The sequence below is a fragment of the Symphalangus syndactylus genome, chromosome 9 (assembly GCF_028878055.3).
Source record: "Symphalangus syndactylus isolate Jambi chromosome 9, NHGRI_mSymSyn1-v2.1_pri, whole genome shotgun sequence".
Taxonomy (NCBI): domain Eukaryota; kingdom Metazoa; phylum Chordata; class Mammalia; order Primates; family Hylobatidae; genus Symphalangus; species Symphalangus syndactylus.
The window spans coordinates 29,848,886-29,870,589 of record NC_072431.2 but is presented as its reverse complement, the minus strand read 5'-3'; the positions used below and the strand labels follow the sequence as shown (position 1 = coordinate 29,870,589).

Here is a 21,704-nt window from a genome sequence, read left to right as displayed (position 1 = left end):
TTCCAGCTACTCGGGAGGCTGAGGCAGGAGAATTGCTTCAACCCGGGAGGTGGAGGTTGCAGTGAACTGAGATCGCGCCACTGGGTGACAGAGCAAGACTGTCTCAGAAAAGAAAAGAAAAAAATTGAACTTTAGGCCATGTGCTGTGGCTCACGACTTTAATTCCAGCACTTTGGGAGGCTGAGGCAGGAGGATTGCTTGATCCCAGAAGTTTGAGACTAGCCTGGGCCACATAGGGAGACTCTGATTCTGCAAAAATAAATAAAAACAAATAAAAAATGAAGTGGTTTAGTAGTGAAGGGAGGGAAAGAGATGGATGTTAGGTTAAGTATAAAGAACGATCAAGGGAATTATCCATGCTTTCTATGATACCTGCCTGTTATTCACTTAGTGGTGGTATTTGTAATCAGATCGACTGTCCAGGTATCTCAGTGCTTGTGTTCAAGTAATCTTAATTTTACTTAATAATGACCCCAAAGCAAAGAGTAGTGATGCTAACAATTTGGATATGCCAACAAGAAACCATAAAGTGCTGCTTTAAGTGAAAATGTGTTAGCTGGGTGTGGTGGCATACATCTGTATGTAGTCCCAGCTACTTGGGAGGCTGAGGTGGGAGGATCATTTGAGCCCAGGAGATCAAAGCTACAAGGGGCTGTGATCTCACCACTGCACTCCAGCCTGGGTGGCAGAGTGAGACCCTGTCTAATAAATGAAAAGAAAAGAAAATGTAACTTTGGCGTTCTTTGGCTGGGGTTTGGTGCTATCTGTGGTTTCAGGTCTCCACTGGGGGTCTGGAACATATCCCTGCAGATAAGGGGGAATATTGTATCTGTCTTTGCCAGCTGGCATAGTGTTAAGCGCTGTCAGTAGTGAGTGCTGGAGGAACACTGGAGGAGGAGGAAGTCCATCTTCCTGGTTTTGGTTTGCTCCTCTGCCTTACTCCTGCAGCGTGTGCAATTTCTTCAGTGTACACTCAGGCAGTGCAAAGTGGTCAGCAGTGCCTAGCAGCCAAAAGCTTCGCCTGGCACCTTTCTGGGTGGCTTCTCAGCCTGTTGCAACTGCTAAGGCACCTCCCCACGAATAACTTGCTTTGGCATCTGCTTGGCCAACTTCGCAGCTATTTCAGCCTAAGAGTAGTGGGTTTCTCTTATATTTGCTGTTCCTGTGTCCTTTGGAATTCTCGTTTCTTCTTACTAGCTAATCCCTTAGAGTGCCAACACCCTGTTAGAGTTAATGCTTCTTTATTTTATTTTTACAAATAAAAATACGAGACACTCCATGAATTTGCATGTCATCCTTGTGCAGGGGCCATCCTATTCTTCTCTGTATCGTTTTAGTGTATGTGTTGCCAAAGTGAGCACAATACTTGTTTATATTAAACGTTCCTGTTTCAAATGACTGTGTGGTTTCTGTGTCCTGATTAAACCCTGACCAATACAGCTTTAGTCCTAGAATATAGTTCTTCAGGGACGCTAACGACACCCTGTGGTGTTTAACAGGCCCTTCCTCCTCAACAGGCCCTAAATTCCAGTTTTTGTTTCCTCAGGACTGTAGACTACTGAGAGTTCTTCTCAGCCTCCTACCTCTTAGGCACTGTCTCCTGCTGAGTCTGGCCGCCTCTCACAAATCGATAAATATCCCCCGTGGGACAGACCATGCAGAATGTTGGCCTCACCTCAACATGCTTCCCTTTCATCTGAGACCTTGGCCCTTCAAAGCCTTCTGCCTTGATGAATTTCCGGTGTCTTCAAACATATTTAAAAAAGTTTGTACCCAGCTATGCAAAGGCACACAGAGTGGTATAATGGATTTTGGAGACTCAGATATGGCAAGGGTGGGAGGGGGTGAGGAATAAAAAGCTGCATATTGGGTACATTGTACACTATTTGGGTGACAGGTGCACTAAAATCTCAGACTTCACAATTATACAATTTACTCATGTAACCAAAAACCACTTGTACCCCAAAAGCTACTGAAATAAAAAAACTTTTAATAATTGTACCCAGCTTTTTTAGTTGCTCTCAGAGGGTTGATCTGATGCAAATTAGTTGATCATGGTGAAGTCAGCTAGAGTTAATGACAGATGGATAAAATGTTTGTGGAGCAGCAGCGAGGGTCCAGCCGAAGTTAGAAAGCAGTGACTTATTATGGAATCAATCATCATGATTGTGAAACTTTCTCCAGACTGGGAGGCAGAGAAATGCATGCTTGGCTTACCTCAGTTTGGGAAGTGATGGAAAGTTAAGGGCTGAGGAAATTTTGATTGCTTGTGAAAACACTTTTGAAATGGCTCACGTGGATCCCAGGTTGGACAGGGAGAGCACTAAAGCTGGAATAGGGGGTTGTTAGTCTAGGAGAATAAAGTAATGGAAATCAGAATTGGTGAGGAGAGAGCAGGGCACAGAAACTCAAGGTTTGGGCCAAAAAGGGGAATTTCAAGGCTGGGCATGGTGGCTCTCGCCTGTAATCTCAGGACTTTGGGAGGCTGACGTGGGTGGATCATGAGTTCAGGAGTTCAAGACTAGCCTGGCCAAGATAGTGAAACCCTGTCTCTACTAAAAATACAAAAATTAGCTGGGCGTGGTGGCATATGCTTGTAATCCCAACTACTCGGGAGGCTGAGACAGAGAAGTGCTTGAACCCAGGAGGCGGAATTTGCAGTGAGCTGAGATCACACCACTGCACTCCAGCCTCGGTGACAGAGCGAAACTCTATCAAGTGTAATTTCAGAGTTTGGTAGTAGGGAATGGAGCATTCCTAAACCCTGGTAAGTGGACAGTATGTTGTGTCTTTAAATTATAGATGTAAGGGTCATTAGATCGAGGAACATAACCTGGAGTATTGGAATAGCCTTAGTCCCCAGGTGGCTGGCAGGGATGAGGTAGAGAGAAACCCTGAGCCGGGGCCAAAGTCCACCAGAGGAGTCCTTTAGGTTGTCAGGTGGCCATGACTCAGATAGGGACAGGGTTGTATGAGTGAATGAAATGAATGGCACAGCCTTCAGAGGAGTTTCTAAGTGAAAATGATCAAGAGTGATTCTGAAAGCTGCTATGAGGCCATGGAGAGGAAAACTCCACTTTCTTCTCTGATATGTGGAAGGATGGCCTGTCTGTGCAAAGGTTATGAGAGAATGTCCAGGTCTCAGGTAAGGTGAGAGGGAGGAAGTTTTGAGTGAAATGTTTGAAGAAACACGAAGTTACACCAATAGGATAGGGATCCACAAGGTAGAAGGGGAAAGGTAAGAGGTTGAGATTGTTCCTGGGGAGAAGCAGGGATGGAGCAGAGAAGACAGCAGGCCGCATGATGGCAAATCATGCGGGAGAAGGAAGCATGTTAATATGAGCTATAAGGGAGGAATAGCCTCCCTCCCTCCCTCCCTCCCTCTCCCCCTCCCTCCCTCTCTCCCTCCCTCCCTCCCTCCCTCCCTCCCTCCCTCTCCTCCCTCCCTCCCTCCCTCCCTCTCCTCCCTCCCTCCCTCTTCCCCTCCTTCCCTTCCTCTCCCCCTCCATCCCTCCCTCTCCCCCTCCCTCCCTCCCTCCCTCCCTTCCTTTCTCCCTTCCTTCCTCCTTCCCTCCCCCCTCATTCAGCAAATATTTATTAACCACATGCAAAGTGCAAGGCACTCTGTTATGCAATAGGGAAAGACACAGATGAATCAGAAATGGATTCTGCCCTTAGTTTACATTCTGAGGGGTGACATGATTTTGTTTTAAAGACATAACCTCTTTTGCTTGTTTAGTTTGCAAGTTTCCTTTCTATCTGTTAATTCATATGATGTGAATCTCTGTGGGAATCTACCTTTCTTTAAGGAAGCCACACTAATTAACTCTTTATAACAGGGAGAAAATAGAAGAAAGAACAAAAGTTATGATTATTTCTATTTCAAACAAGAAGAGGAGGCCGGGCATGGTGACTCATGCCTATAATCCCAGCACTTTGGGAGGCTGAGGCAGGTGGATCACCTGAGGTCAGGAGTTCGAGACCAGCCTGGCCAACATGGGGAAGCCCTGTCTCTGCTAAAGCATACAAAAAATTAGCCCAGCGTGGTGGTGCACACCTGTAATCCCAGCTACTCAGGAGGCTGAGGTGGGAGGATTTCTCTCTTTTTTCTTTTTTCTTTTTTTTTTTTTGAGACAGAGTCTCACCCTGTCTCCCAGGCTGGAGTGCAGTGTCACGATCTCAGCTCACTGAAACCTCTGCCTCCTGGGTTCAAGCAATTCTCCTGCCTCAGCCTCCCAAGTAGCTGGGATTACAGGCATGCACCACTACATCCAGTTAATTTTTGTATTCTTAGTAGAGACGGGGTTTCACCATGTAGGCCAGGCTGGTCTCGAACTCCCGACCTCAGGTGATTCACCCACCTTGGCCTCCCAAAGTGCTGGGATTGCAGGTGTTCCAGGTGGCCAGGTGGGAGGATTTCTTGAGCCCAGGAGGTGGAGGTTGCAGTGAGCCAAGATTACGCCACTGTATTCCAGCCGGGGCGACAGAGTGAGATTCTGTCTCAATAAATAAATAAATAAGCAGGAAGAGGAAATGCAAGGGAAGGAGGTAACACTTTATTCACTGGACACTCAAGCAGAAAACAGAACGAAAGACACCACCCTCATGTCGGCCATTGGACAGGTTGGTAACTGGTAGTTTGCTTCTGTTTTTGTTATCTTATATCTTGTCTTTGACCAGCCCCTTAGCTGGCTGTTGTGTTTTGTTGTTGCTGTACTTAGTAGGGTGGCCCACCTTCATTCTGGAGGGTTTTGAGCACTTGACAGTCCTTCCTATGTAGGCTTGTAGCAATCTTCTGCTAACCCTCAGCAGCGGGCATGGTGGGAAGCACTCAGGAGAGTGCTTGGAGTTTCAGGCCTACCCTTTTGGGCTCTACTGCTTAGTAGTAACCTTTCTTCCCCATGATGGTTGGGGTCAGTCACAGTAGACCTAAACAATACTGTGACATATTTTTGTTTTTGCTGTTTTGCCAGTTTATTATTTAATTAAATTTATTTATTTATTTATTTGTTTTGAGATGGGGTCTTGCTGTTGCCCAGGCTGGAGGGTGGTGGCATTACCATAGCTCACTGCAGCCTCAGCCTCCTGGCTTAGCTAATCCTCCTGCCTCAGCCTCCCAAGTAGCTGGGACTACAGGCATGTGCCACCACGTCTGGCTAATTAAAAAATATATATATTTTGTAGAGACAGGGTCTCACTATGTTGCCCAGGCTGGTCTTGAACTCCTGGGCTCAAATGATCCTCCCACTTCAGCCTCACAAAGTGCTAGGATTACAGGCATGCACCAGCATACCTGGCCTGCCAGTTCCTTTAATGGTACAGGCCTAAAATGGGCAGTGGTAGGGGAAACCACTCTCGAGTCCCCTGTGGAAGTAGTTATTCCTTGAATTGTGAAATCTCTAGAGAGTCATAGGGATTAGAAGCAAAACTGTGGAGATTGGGTCGGTGACAGCATTTGTAGAGATGAGACCACCCCTTGTGTATTCCTTTCCTATTGCTGCTGTAATAAATAACCATAAACTTAGTGGCTTAAAACAACACAAATGTATTATCTTACAGTTCTGTAGGACAGAAGTTCAACACTGGCCTCACTAGGCTAAAATCAGGCATTGACAGGGCTGTGGTCCTTCTGGAGGCTTTAGGAGAGAATCTGTTTCCTTGCCTTTCCAGCTCCTAGAAGCCACCCACATTCCTTGACTCATGGTCTCTTCCTAGACTTTCAAAGCCAGCAACTCTGCATCTCTCTGACTTTTTTTCCCACAGACACAGCTCCCCCTGATTCTCTTCTGTTGTCTTCCATTCCACTATCTTTGTTTTTTTTTTTTGGAGATGGAGTCTCCAGCCTGGAGTGCAGTGGCACGATCTCTGCTCACTGCAGCTTCTGCCTCCTGGGTTCAAGTGATTCTCTGGCCTCAGACTCCCAAGTAGCTGGGACTACAGGCACGCATCACTATGCCTGGCTAATTTTTGTATTTTGGGTAGAGATGGGGTTTCACTGTTTGCCAGGCTGGTCTTGATCTCCCGACCTCAAATGATTCACCTGCCTCGGCCTCCCAAAGGGCTGGGATTACAGGTGTGAGCCACCGCCCCCAGCCTACATAGATATACATATATATATATATATATATATATATTTTTTTTTTTTTTTAAGAGATGAGGTCTTGCTATGTTGACTGGGCTGGTCTTGAACTCCTGGCCCCAAGCAATCCTCCTGCCCTGACCTCCTGAGTAGCTGGGATTACAGACATGAGCACTCAGTTTCCCTTTGTACTTTTTAGGACACTTGCGATTATATTAGGCCCATCCAGATAACTCAAGATAGTCCCCCACCTCAAGGCCCTTAACTTGATCACGTTTACAAAGTTCCTTTTGCCATGTAAGATGACATATTTATAGTTTTTTGGGAACTAAAACACGAATATCCAATAATTGAGGGTTGGGGCTGGGCCATTATTCTGTCTGCCAAATCTTATTTCTTAGAACCACATATTCTGGTATTGGTTAAACAATCATATATATTAGTCACTAGATGAAAGTACAATGCACATTTAACCTCGGTATAGTATCTCACTGATGGTAAATTAAATAATTACTTAATTTTGCCACTCTATAGGTAGGACTGTATGCACCAAAATGTCAGAGGATGTATGGGGCATTTGGAATTGGATGGGGGGAAAGATTGAGCTTTTGCTCAATAAGACTCCTTCCACATTCCATCAAGGAAAGCTAGATGAGATCCTGAAGGACCAGGTAGCAGTTCCTATAGAACACTTTAAAGATGATGAGGAATGTGGGATTCTAGGGTTGAATTTTTGTTTCCAATGGCATTGGATAGCTAAAGGTGAGAGAATAAAAATGTTAAACACAGAATACCCACCTCAAAGCCCGGAAGAAAATAAAGCACCATTGCCTGGCATCCTTCTCTCTGCAGATATCAGCTAAAAACTGAATTCAGAAATTGCTCTTGCACTGTAATCTCAGCACTTTGGGAGGCTGAGGAGGGAGGATCACTTGAGGTCAGGAGTTTGAGACCAGCCTGGACAACATGGTGAAACCCCATCTCTATTAAAAATACAAAATTTAGCCGGGTGTGGTGGCAGGTGCCTGTAGCCCCAGGTACTCAGGAGGCTGAGGCAGGAGAATCGCTTGAACCCAGGAGGCAGAGGCTGCAGTGAGCCGAGATCACACCACTGCATTCCAGCCTGGGTGACAGAGCCAGACTCCATCTCAAAAAAAAAAAAAAAAAAAAAGAAAGAAATTGATCTTGCAAGTTGTTGAATTGCAGCAAAGTTTACAACCTTACCAGTTTTTTGCAGTGAAAGTAAGAATAATGATCTGGGGCTGGGCGCAGTGGCTCATGCCTGTAATCCCAGCACTTTGGGAGGCCCAGGCGGGTGGATCATGAGTTCAAGGCCAGCCTGGACAAGAGGTGAAACTCCATCTCTCCTAAAAATACAAAAACTTAGCCAGGCATGGCGGCGGGCGCCTGTAATCCCAGCTACTTGGGAGGCTGAGGCAGAGAATTTCTTGAACCCAGGAGGCAGAGGTTACAGTGAGCCAAGATCACGCCACTGCACTCCAGCCTGGGTGACAGAGCGAGACAATAAATATAGTCCCTGTTGAAACAATTTTCACTGTTTTCTTCTTGCAGAGGAGAGAGTGAAATCTGCTTTGCTGTTATAGCTCAATTCCTTAGGCTCATACTCTGACTAGGATAAACCAGAAGGTGGGAAGCAAAAACACCAAAATAAACAGGAATGATGCCCAGAAGGAGCCACGGGAATTTTCTAAGGCAAAATCTGGAGAATTCTATGTGACCATGAACATGAATGTACGTGGTCATGAATTTAATTGGATCATGGATTTTATCCAAAAAGACAGAACATAATTTTAGAGTGGACCAAATTAATTGCACTAATGGTCTACCATGTATATTTCAAGTGCTTGACCCACAACAAAGCTCAACATCTGCCCTTTTAAAAGTCTCAATGGGGTCGGGTGTGGTGGCTCACACTTGTAATCCCAGCACTTTAGGAGGCCGAGAAGGGCGGATCACTTGAGGTCAGGAGTTCGAGACTAGCCTGGCCAACATGGTGAAACTCCGCCTCTACTAAAAATACAAAAATTAGCTGGGTGTGATGGCACACACCTGTAATCTCAGCTACTTGGGAGGCTGAGGCAGGAGAATAGTTGGAACCCGAGAGGCAGAGTTTGTGGTGAGCCAAGATCGTGCCAGTGCACCCCAGGCTGGGCCACAGAGTGAGACTCCGTCTCAAAAATAAATAAATAAAAATAAAAATAAAAAACTCACTGGTCTTGCGTTTTACCTGATGATCCAGGAGAAGCATAGTATATATATACTTTATATACATGCATGTCTGTGTATATATATACAGATGTACAGATATATGTATACATATACATATATATCTATATGTATATACATATACATATATATCTATATGTATATACATATATAGTATATATATAGTATAGCTGTGTATATGCTATGTAGTATAGTATATAGTATATCTGTGTATATGACCTCAGGCAATCCACCTGCCTGCCTCGGCCTCCCAAAGTGCTGGGATTACAGGGGTGAGCCACTGCGCCCGTCCTTTTAAAATTTATTTTTAGTAGAGACAAGGCTGGCCTCTTCTCTTCAATTACATTCTCTATGGCTATGCACACGGTCTCAGTAGGATAATATTCCAGTTGCTCAGAGTGGTGACCTGTTCTGTAGCACACCCTTGGATTGGCTTTTCTTCTTTCCAGTTTCACTTTTTCCATTCTTCTCTTTCTGTTCCCTATGATTGCTTTTCACTATAAACTACTTGCATCCTGTTCTTGTCTCAGGCTCTACTTACCGGAGGAGCCAAGCCTAGGACAGATTCCTGTGTAAAATGTGTTGGAATGAATTAGCAAACTTGACAAGTACCCAGGAGGCCTAGGTTCCAAATCGACTCTGTTACTAACCTGATTTGTAAAAGTCACTTTATCTACTGAAAAGGTGGGCATTTTCGTCATCATTTTCAGATGGTACTATGGGAGAAGATCTTCAAACCATTTGTTAACTGAGGAAAAAAAAAAGCAAGAAAAATGCTTGTCACGCGCATAAAAAGAGCATGTGTGTGTGCGTCATGTTAATAAAGGCATACAAAATGATGGACCATCAAGGTTTACTACGTATTTTTGTATAGCTTGAATTGTTTACAAGAGGAATGCATATTAATTAGCTTTATTTAGACCTCTGGGGAAAAGAGAAGACTGCATCTTGTGTAATTAAAAAAAGAAATAAATAACATCCACCTCCAAGGAAGTTGAATGATGCTTGTTAAAGTGCAGAGCAGAAGCCACCAACCAAGGTAAGAAAGCCGGGCTGTGCTCCCGTATGTGCGCCAGGAGGCAGCGGAGCTGAGACCGAGGCCAGGCGGCGCGAGAAACCGCGAACCAAGGAAGGGCGGCTGGGTCTTTCTGGTCGCCAGGGGGCAGAAGTGTAGGGCAACCTAAATCTGCAACTACCCGCTGTTGCCCAGGCTCCAATGCCAGGCCGAACATTTCAGAAGTCATAAGTTCCATCTCTCTGCCGCAGCCGAGACAGATTGGACGGTTTTCAGAGTGAAGGGGATGCCCCCCCGCCCCCCGCCTCAGAGAAGCTTGGCACTCTGAACAATCTCAACCACTCTCCCCTCTGCTCCTCCCTTCCCTACCCCCCAACACCCATGGAGGGGAAATTGAGTCACTGGGAGGAGAGGCCAGAGTCATCAGGGGAATGAGGGCCGACGCCAGCCCTCAGGGCCTTCCAGATGCTAGGAGGAGGAGGGTTCTCCAGGAAAACAAAGGGGGGTGAGAGGGGAAGGCGGTTGACTGGGCAGGAGCTGAGCCAGACACATGGAGAAACGCTGCCCAGGATCAAAGGAAATATGACATTTGAAAAGAATGTGCGCGTCTGCATGTGCTGTGCCTGCGGGGAGGGGGGCCGGGGAGAGGCAGAGTCTGGGGGAACAGGGGCTGGGCCTCGGGGTCTCTATCCCGCTTTTCTCGCCTCCGCTTCCCACCTCCCTTGCCCTTTTAGGTACAGGCTGGTTGATGGGTCGAGGTGTTCCTCGTCCTCCCTCCCCGTGTGTTTCTCCTTCCTTTATTTCCGAGATGAAGCTGGAAGGGAAATGTAACCTGAGGAGACCAACCAAAGGAAAAAAAAGAAAAAAAAAAAAAAAAAAAAAAAGAAAGAAGAAAATCAAACCAGGCCGCCTCCCCGCTCGGCCTCGGAACATTCTTCTCTCCCCGCCGGCCTGGCCTCTTCTCCCCGCCCCTCCTGTGTTGCGGCCCTGGGCTCGGAGCCGGGGCAGCTCCGCACGTCACTGGGGTCCCCGGGGGCTGGGGGGGTCCCCTGGGCGGGCCCGAGGGAGGACCGAGGGGAGGGAGGGAAGCCGCCTCGGACGCTGCGGAGCTCCGGCCCGTCGGGCCAGCCCTCCCTTCTTTCCCCAGTCCCGTAGAGCCTGTTTCTCATTAGAGTAACGGGCGCGGTCCCCGCCCGGCTTCTGAGTGTTTGTAAACGTCTGACCCGGGGCCGTCGCTTAACCGTTTAGTTGCTGGGATGGGGCGGCTTTGGGGGTGCGGCCCTGAACCGGAGGGATTTAGAGACTGGAGACGCTGCGGCCTCTTAGAGAGGTTGAAATTGTGTGGGAGAAAATGATAACCACCCTCCCATCCCTCCTACCCGCCAGCCTCGCCAGTATCTCCCACTAAGTCACGAATCTCCCATCTAACTCCCTCTCACACAACCCAGGCCTCTCCAAGCCTGACTTTCCCGGAAACTCCAGTCCAGGTCTTCCTTCCTCCTCCAGCCCAGGTGACAGGTGTCCAGCCTGTGGGGGGGTGGGGGGACAAGAGGTGGGGGGAAGAGGAGGGGAGCCCACAGGGTCCGGAGGTTCCAGGCCCCTAGTAAACCTGGCAAGGATTTTTAGAAGAGCCGGAGTGGGATGCTATCGGGTCAGAGATTCATTCCAGACTACAGTTCTAGGGAGGAGGCAGCCAACTTCCCGTGGAGGCTAATTCACGGCCCCTCTGGGTGGCTGGGACAAGGGCAGAGGCAAAGCCTGGCCCGGATCTACGCCCAACAAGGGCTGTAGGCCTAGGGACAGTTCTCAAAGCCTCTTTGGCTCGGACTGCTCCCAGAAGCATCCAGGCTGGCTAAGCGTTCTTCATCTTTGGGGGTCCTGGAGGAATGGCTGATGGAGGCGCTGATTCGGCAGGGCAAAGACTTCCAGAAGGCCCGGGCAGAGTAACCCCAGGCAAGGGAGCCGGAAGAATAGCCTTTTCCTCTTCCGAGCAGCTCGGTGCCACTCTGCCCCAGGACCCTCCTGGCCTCGGACTTGGAGGGAAAGGGGAGGAGAAGTTGTTCTGCCATGCTAGGTGCTATCTACACAGTCTTCAGAATTTAAAAAAGGGTCTTCCGTGGGCTTTCTACCCTGGGGGCCCAGGATGTGGCCCCTTTAAGGCTCTCGGACCCAGAACCTTGAACTGAGACTAGGGGAGGTGGGGGTTGGGCTCCCTGCGGGAAATGATTGTCACAACGGCGGACCAATAGGCAACATTAGTATCACTCTTGAAGGACCGTTTTCCAATTCAGTTTTTTTTTTTTTTTTTGAGGGGGAGGGACTGAAGAGAGGACAGAGGGAGGGAGGGTGGGGGAGGACGAGGGGCGCGTGGTTTTCCCATCTCATCCCTGGAGGAGGGGCCGGAGCATCCCCGGCAGCCAATCAGGGACAGGCTGGGGGGGGGGCCGCTTTGAAGAAGTTTGGGGGAAAAAAGTTTGGAAAAGTTTCTATAATAACGAGGGGGCTTCTGGAGGGAGGCGGCAGCGACGGAGGAGGGGGCTTCTCAGAGAAAGGGAGGGAGGGAGCCACCCGGGCGAAGATACAGCAGCCTCCTGAGCTCCCCCCTCCCACCCAGGCCGGGACCTGGGGGCTCCTGCCGGATCCATGGGGGCGGCCAGCTGCGAGGATGAGGAGCTGGAATTTAAGCTGGTGTTCGGGGAGGAAAAGGAGGCCCCCCCGCTGGGCGCGGGGGGATTGGGGGAAGGTTAGTGCGGGGCTGGGAAGGGGTCTTGGGGTCAGTGAGAGGAGGGCCGGGGATCCTGAGTCTGGGGAATTTAAGGCAGCGAGCCTAGGGTGGGGGGGTGAGGGAGTCAGAGGTCGAAGCGAGTCGGGGAGGCTCGCTGGCCTGCGGAAGTGAGGCTGGGGGCCCGGGCACCACTTTCTCCTTTTTAGGTCGTGACTGGGGTGGGGGTGGGGGTGCTGTTGGCTGTGCGCCGCCTCCCGGCTGGGCCGCCTGTCACTGAACTGGGGGGCGGGCGGGAACTGCGGCCCCAACAGCAGCAGGCGCCGCCAGGGGAAGGGGAGGTTTGGCGCTGGAGCTGGCCCCTGGCGGACCAAGCTCTGGCCCGGCCGACTGGACGCCCGGGGCTGGGGGGTGCTGTCAGGCCTCGCTGGGGCGCCCCTCCCCCTCCCCCGTCTGGCCGCAATGAGAGGCAGATGGCGGGGACCGAGCCGGGGGCGGCGGCAGCCGCTCGCACGAATCCGCGCTGCCCGCTGCCCCCCTTCTCCCGGCTGGGCCCGGCACGCATCACCCCCTCGGCTGCACCTCCGCCCCCAGATGGCGGGGAGAGAGGGAGGAGCCACCTCCCCTCGTCACCACAGCCCTGACGCCCCCCTCCCCTCTGGCCACGGTTGCGATGGCAACTGGGGCTCCTGCCAGCGCCGTTTGGGGGTTTGAGAACCGCTGCTAATTGGGTTCATGTGTGAGTCGCCCCCAGTCCAGCCCAGTGCCTCAAGAAACACGCCTCCAGGCCCAGCCCCAGCTCCAGCCCCTCTGGACCCACCTCTCTCACCTTAAGACCCACCGGATCGGGTACCCTCGGTCCCAAGATCCGGGGGCCAGTGGGCAAAGGCCTGGCATGCCTGCTTCAATCTCCTCCATCTTCCCAGGTCCAACTCTGCTTTTGTCTTGTGGCTCAGAAGGTCTCCTTGCTGAGGGGCAGGGAGCATAGAAGGACTTGGGGCCTGGCCACTTAAGGAACCTAGCCATCTCACCTGCTTCTCTCTTTCCTCCTCTCCCTCTGCTCCTCTTCCCATTTTGACAGAACTGGACTCAGAGGATGCCCCGCCATGCTGCCGTCTGGCCTTGGGGGAGCCCCCTCCCTATGGCGCTGCACCTATCGGTATTCCCCGACCTCCACCCCCTCGGCCTGGCATGCATTCGCCACCGCCGCGCCCAGCCCCCTCACCTGGCACGTGGGAGAGCCAGCCTGCCCGGTCGGTGAGGCTGGGAGGACCAGGAGGGGGTGCTGGGGGTGCTGGGGGTGGCCGTGTTCTCGAGTGTCCCAGCATCCGCATCACCTCAATCTCTCCCACGCCGGAGCCGCCGGCAGCGCTGGAGGACAACCCTGATGCCTGGGGGGACGGCTCTCCTAGAGATTACGCCCCACCAGAAGGCTTTGGGGGCTACCGAGAAGCAGGGGGCCAGGGTGGGGGGGCTTTCTTCAGCCCAAGCCCTGGCAGCAGCAGCCTGTCCTCGTGGAGCTTCTTCTCCGATGCCTCTGACGAGGCAGCCCTGTATGCAGCCTGCGACGAGGTGGAGTCTGAGCTAAATGAGGCGGCCTCCCGCTTTGGCCTGGGCTCCCCGCTGCCCTCGCCCCGGGCCTCCCCTCGGCCATGGACCCCCGAAGATCCCTGGAGCCTGTATGGTCCAAGCCCCGGAGGCCGAGGGCCAGAGGATAGCTGGCTACTCCTCAGTGCTCCTGGGCCCACCCCAGCCTCCCCGCGGCCTGCCTCTCCATGTGGCAAGCGGCGCTATTCCAGCTCGGGAACCCCATCTTCAGCCTCCCCAGCTCTGTCCCGCCGTGGCAGCCTGGGGGAAGAGGGGTCTGAGCCACCTCCACCACCCCCATTGCCTCTGGCCCGAGACCCTGGATCCCCTGGTCCCTTTGACTATGTGGGGGCCCCACCAGCTGAGAGCATCCCTCAGAAGACACGGCGGACTTCCAGCGAGCAGGCAGTGGCTCTGTCTCGGTCTGAGGAGCCTGCCCCATGCAATGGGAAGCTGCCCTTGGGAGCAGAGGAGTCTGTGGCTCCTCCAGGAGGTCCCCGGAAGGAGGTGGCTGGCATGGACTACCTGGCAGTGCCCTCCCCACTCGCTTGGTCCAAGGCCCGGATTGGGGGACACAGCCCTATCTTCAGGTGAGGGTTGCGCTTGGCACCACCGCTCTCTCCAGCCATTCCACTAGGGGAGCAGGAGGGTCAAGGGATGGATTTGAAGACACTAGTTTCATGCCCTCTGAATTTCAAAAGAGAATCTGCAACCAGCTCAGCAGCTGCCAACTACCTGGTTTTAAAGAGAACTAGAAGAAAAAGTGTACCTCTGGATGATTTACAAGAGGGCAACAGTTCCCTGTGGGCCAATTAGAAAAAGCCCCTCCACCCTCCCAACCCTAGCTATTGTAGGAGGATCAACTAGGTTAAGGAGGTGTTCCTGTAGCCTATAGAGTGCTCCCAAGCCCCCGCTCTGCACTGGCATGTGGCTGAGTGTGGAACTTGGGCTGGATTTCAGCCTTCCACTCTGGCCCTTTCAAATCTGCCAGACCTAAGCAGATTTCCACTCTGTTGCAGGAAATTCCCCCTCTCCATTCCTTAATTTCTAGAGCCTGACCTACTGGCTTAAAAGTATAGCTGCTAACTTGAATAAAATAGCATATATTTGCAAGTCAAATAATTCATGTTAAAACTTGCAGTTCTATTCCTTCCACCCTCAGAGAATCTTGCCCATTTCAATAATCTTAAATCCTGAGATGTTAGACTGAGCTGGTTCTGTCCAGAAAAGTTTCTAGGGGAAAGAAACGTTGACACTGGTACCCCTGGGTTTCCCATAGGGCAAAGTTTCTCAACCTTAGCACTATTAATTCGGCACTACTATTTTGAGCAGGATAATTCTTTGTTGTGTGGGGGTGTACTGGACATTATAGGATGGTTTAGCAGCATTCCTGGCCTCTACCCGTTAGATGCTAGTAGCACCCACTCCCCTAGTTGGGAAAACCAAAAATGTCTTCAGACATTGCCAAATATCTGGGCAGTTACTTGGGGGGCAATTACCAGTTGAGATCCACTGTCCTAGGGTATCAGGGAGCACAATACAGGATAAGTTGTCCCATCTGAAACCCTTAGCTCCCTGGAACTCCACCTATCAAGCCCCAACTAGTGGAAAGGGAGCTGGCTTGGGAGCAGAATGTGCTCAGTCCTAGGTCTGTCAGTAGCTGCTGGCTTCAGTTTCTTTTTTTCTTTTTTTTTTTTCTTTGAGACAGTGTCTTGCTCTGTCACCAAGACTGGAGTGCAGTGGTGTGATCTCACTCAGCCTCGACCTCCTGGGCTCAAGCGATCCTCCTGCCTCAGCAGGAGTAGCTGGGACTACAGGAGCACCGACACGCCCGGCCGCTTTTTGTATTTTTTGTAGAGACGGGGTTTCACCATGTTGCCCAGGCTGGTCTCAAACTCCTGGGCTCAAGCCATCCTCACACCACCCCCCACCCCTGCCTTGGCCTCCCAAAGTGCTGGGATTATAGGTGTGAGCCAACGTGCCTCAATTTTTTAATTTGTAAAACAAAGGGTTCATATCTGAGGCCTTTTCTGGTCTGAAGCGGCACTTCTTTTTTCTTTCCATCCAGGTCTAGGGATTGAGATGGGCTTGAGAATCCTCTGTATCCAAGTGAAGCCTTCCCACCCCAACCCCTGCGCTCAGAGCTGGGAAGAAGGGAGTTTTAGGCCTGTTGTCATCTTTCATACCTCAAGGGGCTCTGTCCCCTACTTCCCCTTGTGTCTGGACTTTTGGATTTCTTCATTTCTTTGTCCTTTTCTTAGTTTTTTAAAAAATTCTTTTTTCCCTTCTTTTCACAAGTGTTGATGTACTTCTTTATTTCTTCTGTGCTTTCCTTTCTCTCAGACCCGTACCCCCTCCTCCCTCACAGATCCAGTGTGGGCCTGACTGGGGTCTGAGGCTGCACATGATTAATGCTCTTCTCTCTCACCCAGGACCTCTGCCCTACCCCCACTGGACTGGCCTCTGCCCAGCCAATATGAGCAGCTGGAGCTGAGGATCGAGGTGCAGCCTAGAGCCCACCACCGGGCCCACTATGAGACAGAAGGCAGCCGTGGAGCCGTCAAAGCTGCCCCTGGCGGTCACCCCGTAGTAAAGGTAAAGGACAGACAGCAGGCCTGATATCCTTTCTCCTCTCCCAGATAGGTTCCAGCTATGCAGACACATGGCACTGCCCTTTCCCACACTCCCTCTCAGCTCTGACCCTGCAGGCAGCCTGGGGGAGGGGCTGGAGTTGGGGGAGGAGGGGTGCAAGGACCCGGATATACTTTCTACTCCCCCGTCCTTCCACCCCCACTCAACTCATCCCATGGGACACCAGCCTCATGTCTACTCTGGAAAATGGTGGCCTGCCAGATATGGGGGAGGGTTTAGGCTGAGGCCAAAAGTCACTGGGAGTTAAGTTTTCTCTATATTGAGTTGGGCCAGTCTCTTTGGAGGCTCTTTTGCCTCTGCCCAGCCCACTTTGGGCTTTATTCCAAGAAAAACACTGTGAACTCCAGGCCATGTTTTCTCCACAACGGGTGCCCAGTTCCCCAAGGGATTCCCTTGCAGGATATCCTTTATCTTCCACCATTCCCATCCCATGGTAGACTGAAAATCTAGGGATGAATAAAGGATGAGACGGTGGGGATTTCAATGAGGTGGCCTCTCTCTTCCTCTGCCAGCTCCTAGGCTACAGTGAGAAGCCACTGACCCTACAGATGTTCATCGGCACTGCAGATGAAAGGAACCTGCGGCCTCATGCCTTCTATCAGGTGCACCGTATCACAGGCAAGATGGTGGCCACGGCCAGCTATGAAGCCGTAGTCAGTGGCACCAAGGTGTTGGAGATGACTCTGCTGCCTGAGAACAACATGGCGGCCAAGTAAGTCCCATGCAACTTCCCCTCAGTCTGCAGGCTTTAAACTAGCTTTCTCCATTGGGCCTATGCTAGCCCACTTCTTCCTTTTCCCAGAAGAGGTAGACATTTTTCCTAGGAGCTGGCTTCAGGCCTATCCACCATCTGGAAGAGGACTTTTGGGGTTGGGGGGTACCCCAGAGAGGCCATCTCTGGGTTAGAAAATAGCCTCCTAGGCACTCGTCGAAAGTCATTCAAGGCTTTGGATGGAGGGCGGGAACTTCCCTCTTTAGGGATGTATCACCATTTTGGCTTCAGCTAGGAGGGCTTGCCATCCATCCTTTGCCTCCAGCATTGACTGCGCCGGAATCCTGAAGCTTCGGAATTCAGACATTGAGCTTCGGAAGGGTGAGACGGACATCGGGCGCAAAAACACACGTGTACGGCTGGTGTTCCGGGTACACGTGCCCCAGGGCGGCGGGAAGGTCGTCTCAGTACAGGCAGCATCGGTGCCCATCGAGTGCTGTGAGCAAAGAGGCCCTGGGCCATCTCTCTGTCTCTTGCAACTCTTTTGTCTGTGTGTGTGTGTCTGTCTGCCCATTCCCTCTACAGCGTCCTGTGCCCTATCTGTCCTGGGTAGCTCTATAGAGGACTCAGCTTCTTTCTATTCTAGTTTGCCCCTGCCACAGACTCTGTATCTGGGGTGGTCCAGAGTGACACTGGACCCTATCTATTCCTGGGGTGCCCTGTGCCCTTGTTTGAGAAACTCCCTGGTCTACCCTGTTTAACCCTCTCTCTGCTCTGGGAGTGGCCCCTTACATGGTGTGTGTGACTCCATGGATATTACTGGTTTATTTGTGTATCCACTGCTGAGGAGGGCTCCCTCAGAGCCCTGTGGCAGTTTTCCCAAAGAGGGTGGGGACAGAGGAGGCCACCCCACCATGCCTAGCCCAGCCAGTCCTCTTCCTTGCACTGCTCTGCAGCCCAGCGCTCAGCCCAGGAGCTGCCCCAGGTGGAGGCCTACAGCCCCAGTGCCTGCTCTGTGAGAGGAGGCGAGGAACTGGTACTGACTGGCTCCAACTTCCTGCCAGACTCCAAGGTGGTGTTCATTGAGAGGGGTCCTGGTGAGTACCTGCTGGGGAGGGGAGGGCAGGCAGGGAGAGCTTGGGAGTGGCAGGTGAAACATCTCTGGCATTGTCACTAAACTAGCCAATGGAGCCTCAGTTTTTTTATTTGTAAAATGGGACAGACAGACTACCCTTTCTATTATACTGTCTGCTTTCCATGTGGGATGGGTACGACAGCAATCTAAAATGTTGAGGATTCTGAACAAACAGAAGCAATGCACATTCTGTCTGTTAAAGAGGAGTCTGCTTTGAGATAATTTACCCCCCTGTAGATAGGGTATATGAGGAGAAGGGAAGAGGTGATTTACACACTCACAGCTACCCGCTGGGCCCCTCTTGAGTTATGGGCAGTGATTAACAGAGCCTGTTAGGTGCCCCGAGATGGAGCTGCAGGAGTGGAGGAAGGGAAGACTGAGGGTTCGAGTTGCCGGCACCAACCTGAGGCCTTTGCCCTCTCCAAACACTGCTCACTAAGAGCCTCAGTCCCTATATCCTTTTTTTTTTTTTCTGATAGCAGGATCTCACTTTGTCACCCAGGGGAGTGCAGTGATGCAATCACGGCTCACTGCAGCCTCAACCTCCTGGGCTCAAGCAATCCTCCAAAAATATTCTGTGTAGAGATAGGTTCTCCCCATGTTGCCCAGGCTGGTCTCAAACTCCTGGACTCAAGTGATCCTTCCACCTTGGCCTCCCCAGGTGGGATTGGTGGGTTCTGGGATTACAGGCATGAGCCACTGCATCTGGTCCCTATATCCAAATTTAGCATCCTAGGACCATGTCAGAGCTTCTCCAGAGGTTCTAGGTCATGATACTTGGGGGTCTCATTGCCTTCTGTCGAGCTAGGACCCTTTCCTACCTTTGGTCTTCCTTCTCAGCGTTATCATGGGAAATGATGTTTGGAGTTGGGTGGGAGGGCTCAAGAGTTTCTTCCGTTACTAACTCCCTCTGGTATCTGGGCTGGCCCTGTCATTTCTCTTGGTCTCAGTTTGCTTCCCTGTACCTTGAGGACAGTTTTAAACCCTACCTCTTCCATTCATATTAAGTTAACATGCAGTGTGCTCCTCTGTGTGTCTGACCTTCTAGGGCCTTCTGAATTTGTCCTTGGCTCTAACAGGAGGGGAAATGGCAGAGAACTAGGGCAGGGGGCAGGGGCGCTGGAGTTGAGCTGCAGCTCTCTGATCCCTCTGGACAGATGGGAAGCTGCAATGGGAGGAGGAGGCCACGGTGAACCGACTGCAGAGCAATGAGGTACCAGTGTCACTTGGATACCTCCTGGGTGGCGGGGGTGGGAGAAGGCAGGGGATTTTCAGCTGGGTCCTCTTGCTCATGGGAGTGGACTTTTCTGGAGGAGGTAGACTGGCCATTCTGTAAGCAGGTGCATCTCTAGGGAATGAACTTTGCCTCTTAGAAAATGGAGAAGGCTAGAAGGTGGAGTCTGGGCCCCTGGAAAGGCTGGGCTAAGCCCAGATGCCCGAGGGCTCCCTGCCTCATTTATACTCTTCCCTAGGTGACGCTGACCCTGACTGTCCCCGAGTACAGCAACAAGAGGGTTTCCCGGCCAGTCCAAGTCTACTTTTATGTCTCCAATGGGCGGAGGAAACGCAGTCCTACCCAGAGTTTCAAGTTTCTGCCTGGTGAGCTCTGGGACAGTCCATGGTGGGGGTATAGGGACATGGGGAGCTGGAGCAGGGGCAGAGGGAAGCAGTACCCATCGTGAGGGGCCAAGGGGTGAATGGAACCTGGGAGGAGCAGGCAGCTGGAAAGTGTGCAGGGGGAGACTACCAGACCTCTCACCAGCATGTCCTCCCACTTCCTGTCTTCCCAGTGATCTGCAAAGAGGAGCCCCTACCGGACTCATCTCTGCGGGGCTTCCCTTCAGCATCGGCACCCCCCTTTGGCACTGACATGGACTTCTCACCACCCAGGCCCCCCTACCCCTCCTATCCCCATGAAGACCCTGCTTGTGAAACTCCTTACCTATCAGAAGGCTTCGGCTATGGCATGCCCCCTCTGTACCCCCAGACGGGGCCCCCACCATCCTACAGACCGGGCCTGCGGATGTTCCCTGAGACTAGGGGTACCACAGGTTGTGCCCAACCACCTCCAGTCTCCTTCCTTCCCCGCCCCTTCCCTAGTGACCCGTATGGAGGGCGGGGCTCCTCTTTTCCCCTGGGGCTGCCATTCTCTCCTCCAGCCCCCTTTCGGCCTCCTCTTCCTGCATCCCCACCGCTTGAAGGCCCCTTCCCTTCCCAGAGTGATGTGCATCCCCTACCTGCTGAGGGATACAATAAGGTAGGGCCAGGCTATGGCCCTGGGGAGGGGGCTCCGGAGCAGGAGAAATCCAGGGGTGGCTACAGCAGCGGCTTCCGAGACAGTGTCCCTATCCAGGGTATCACGCTGGAGGAAGGTGGGTGTGGGACTGGGGGCTGTGAGTGTGAGTGTGTGCAAGAGATTGCTCTGCATGTTTGCTGAGGGCTGGAGCTGGGCTTTTCAGAGATCGGGCATCCCTGGTCTCTCAGGGCCAGTTGGAGGTTCCCAGGAGGCATGTTCTTGATGCCTGTGGCTGCCTGAATCCAATTAACTGAATTCTGAAGGGTGCATGGGGTAACTGTCTCAGCCTTTCTCCTGCCTCTGCCTCTGCCTTCTGCTCCAAATCATAAAATCTCAGAGCTAGAAGCACTTTCAAGGTCATTCCATCCGGCTCACTCAGTTTGCAAGTTCAGGTGCTGAGTTCCAGAGAGGGATGGTAGCCTGCTGAGGTCCCAGTCAAGCACACTTGCCATTGCCTCAGCTTTCCCCTAAACACGGTGTCTGTGGTCAGGGTTGGTGAGGAGGAGCTTTCCTGTTTTGCCTCTCCTTCCTCCCATTGGCTACACCCATCTCTGGCCCTGCTGATATCGATTCCCCTGACATTTCAGGCTAAGCCAGCAGGAAAGAGCTAGGACGGGCGCCTGGGAGCCCACATGGAGGGAGTTGGGCAAGATTTGATTCGGAGCAGGTGTCAAGACACGTTGGGGAAACTGAGGCCCAGTGGCACAGAAGCCAGTAGAGGAGGAATCTAGAGGCCTCTTAGATTAAGGCCTGCCTGGAATGGATTGGGGGTGGGTCTTTGGAAAAGGAGGGGACCCACCTCTAGCCCAGTCTCTCAACTGCCCCTCCTTTACAGTGAGTGAGATCATTGGCCGAGACCTGAGTGGCTTCCCTGCACCTCCTGGAGAAGAGCCTCCTGCCTGAACCACCTGAACTGTCATCACCTGGCAACCCCAGCCCCAGCCTCAGCCCTGCCCCCTTTCCCTCCTTCCCGGAGTGGTGGCTACAGAAGCTTGGGGCCAACCCTGGCTCCTCTTTCCCCAGCTTCTGTCTGTCTCACTGTCTTCCCTCCCCTCCCCTCCCCCAGCTGAGGTGTGGCCTTCAGGCCTGGTGCTGCCTTGGAGGGCTGGGGGTAGGAGTGTGTGGAGGAGGGTGGAGGGTGAAGACTGAGGCTAGGTGCCAGAATGGACTGGAGTGAAGGCGTGTCTAGAGTGTGGGCTGGCTGTTGTGCTGGAAAGCTGGGGACAGGCTGATGGTAATAAACTGCTCAATGACCAGTG

At 52.0% G+C, this 21,704-nt stretch overlaps 2 protein-coding genes and 1 pseudogene across 6 annotated transcripts in view; 1 reads left to right on the top strand and 2 right to left on the bottom strand.

The window, feature by feature from the left end:
• The window catches only part of RIPK3 (receptor interacting serine/threonine kinase 3), a 27,693-nt gene extending 14,741 nt beyond the window's left edge, over positions 1 to 12,952 (bottom strand). Inside the window, exons 1-2 of the mRNA XM_063609321.1 lie at positions 12,893 to 12,952; positions 8,977 to 9,074 (exon numbers count right to left, since the gene is read on the bottom strand). The gene's annotated coding sequence lies outside the window, so the exon portion shown is untranslated. The remainder of the gene's footprint in view (positions 1 to 8,976; positions 9,075 to 12,892) is intronic.
• LOC129490827 (uncharacterized) lies at positions 1,261 to 1,361 on the bottom strand (annotated as a pseudogene).
• On the top strand, positions 10,879 to 21,704 carry NFATC4 (nuclear factor of activated T cells 4). 5 transcript variants are annotated; one of them, XM_055291653.2, is made up of 11 exons: positions 10,879 to 10,992; positions 11,956 to 12,084; positions 13,145 to 14,240; positions 16,083 to 16,245; positions 16,815 to 17,014; positions 17,340 to 17,512; positions 17,971 to 18,111; positions 19,307 to 19,362; positions 19,622 to 19,748; positions 19,940 to 20,200; positions 21,281 to 21,704. In XM_055291653.2, the coding sequence occupies exons 1-11, from the start codon at positions 10,983 to 10,985 to the stop codon at positions 21,346 to 21,348; spliced, it is 2,424 nt and encodes an 807-aa protein (XP_055147628.1). In that variant the 5' UTR covers positions 10,879 to 10,982; the 3' UTR covers positions 21,349 to 21,704. The 5 variants fall into 5 exon arrangements, with proteins under 5 accessions (XP_055147628.1, XP_055147624.2, XP_055147629.1 ...); XM_055291649.2 differs by lacking the exon at positions 10,879 to 10,992 and having other exon boundaries at positions 11,688 to 12,084; positions 19,940 to 20,521; XM_055291654.2 differs by lacking the exons at positions 10,879 to 10,992; positions 11,956 to 12,084 and adding an exon at positions 12,172 to 13,022.

Coding starts and splice junctions, on each gene's coding strand:
- NFATC4 (XM_055291649.2), top strand. CDS start 11,985: ATGGGGGCGGCCAGCTGCGAGGATGAGGAGCTGGAATTTAAGCTGGTG. Junction 18,112..19,306: donor GTTCATTGAGAGGGGTCCTG/GTGAGTACCTGC, acceptor CCCTCTGGACAG/ATGGGAAGCTGCAATGGGAG. Junction 19,749..19,939: donor GAGTTTCAAGTTTCTGCCTG/GTGAGCTCTGGG, acceptor CTGTCTTCCCAG/TGATCTGCAAAGAGGAGCCC.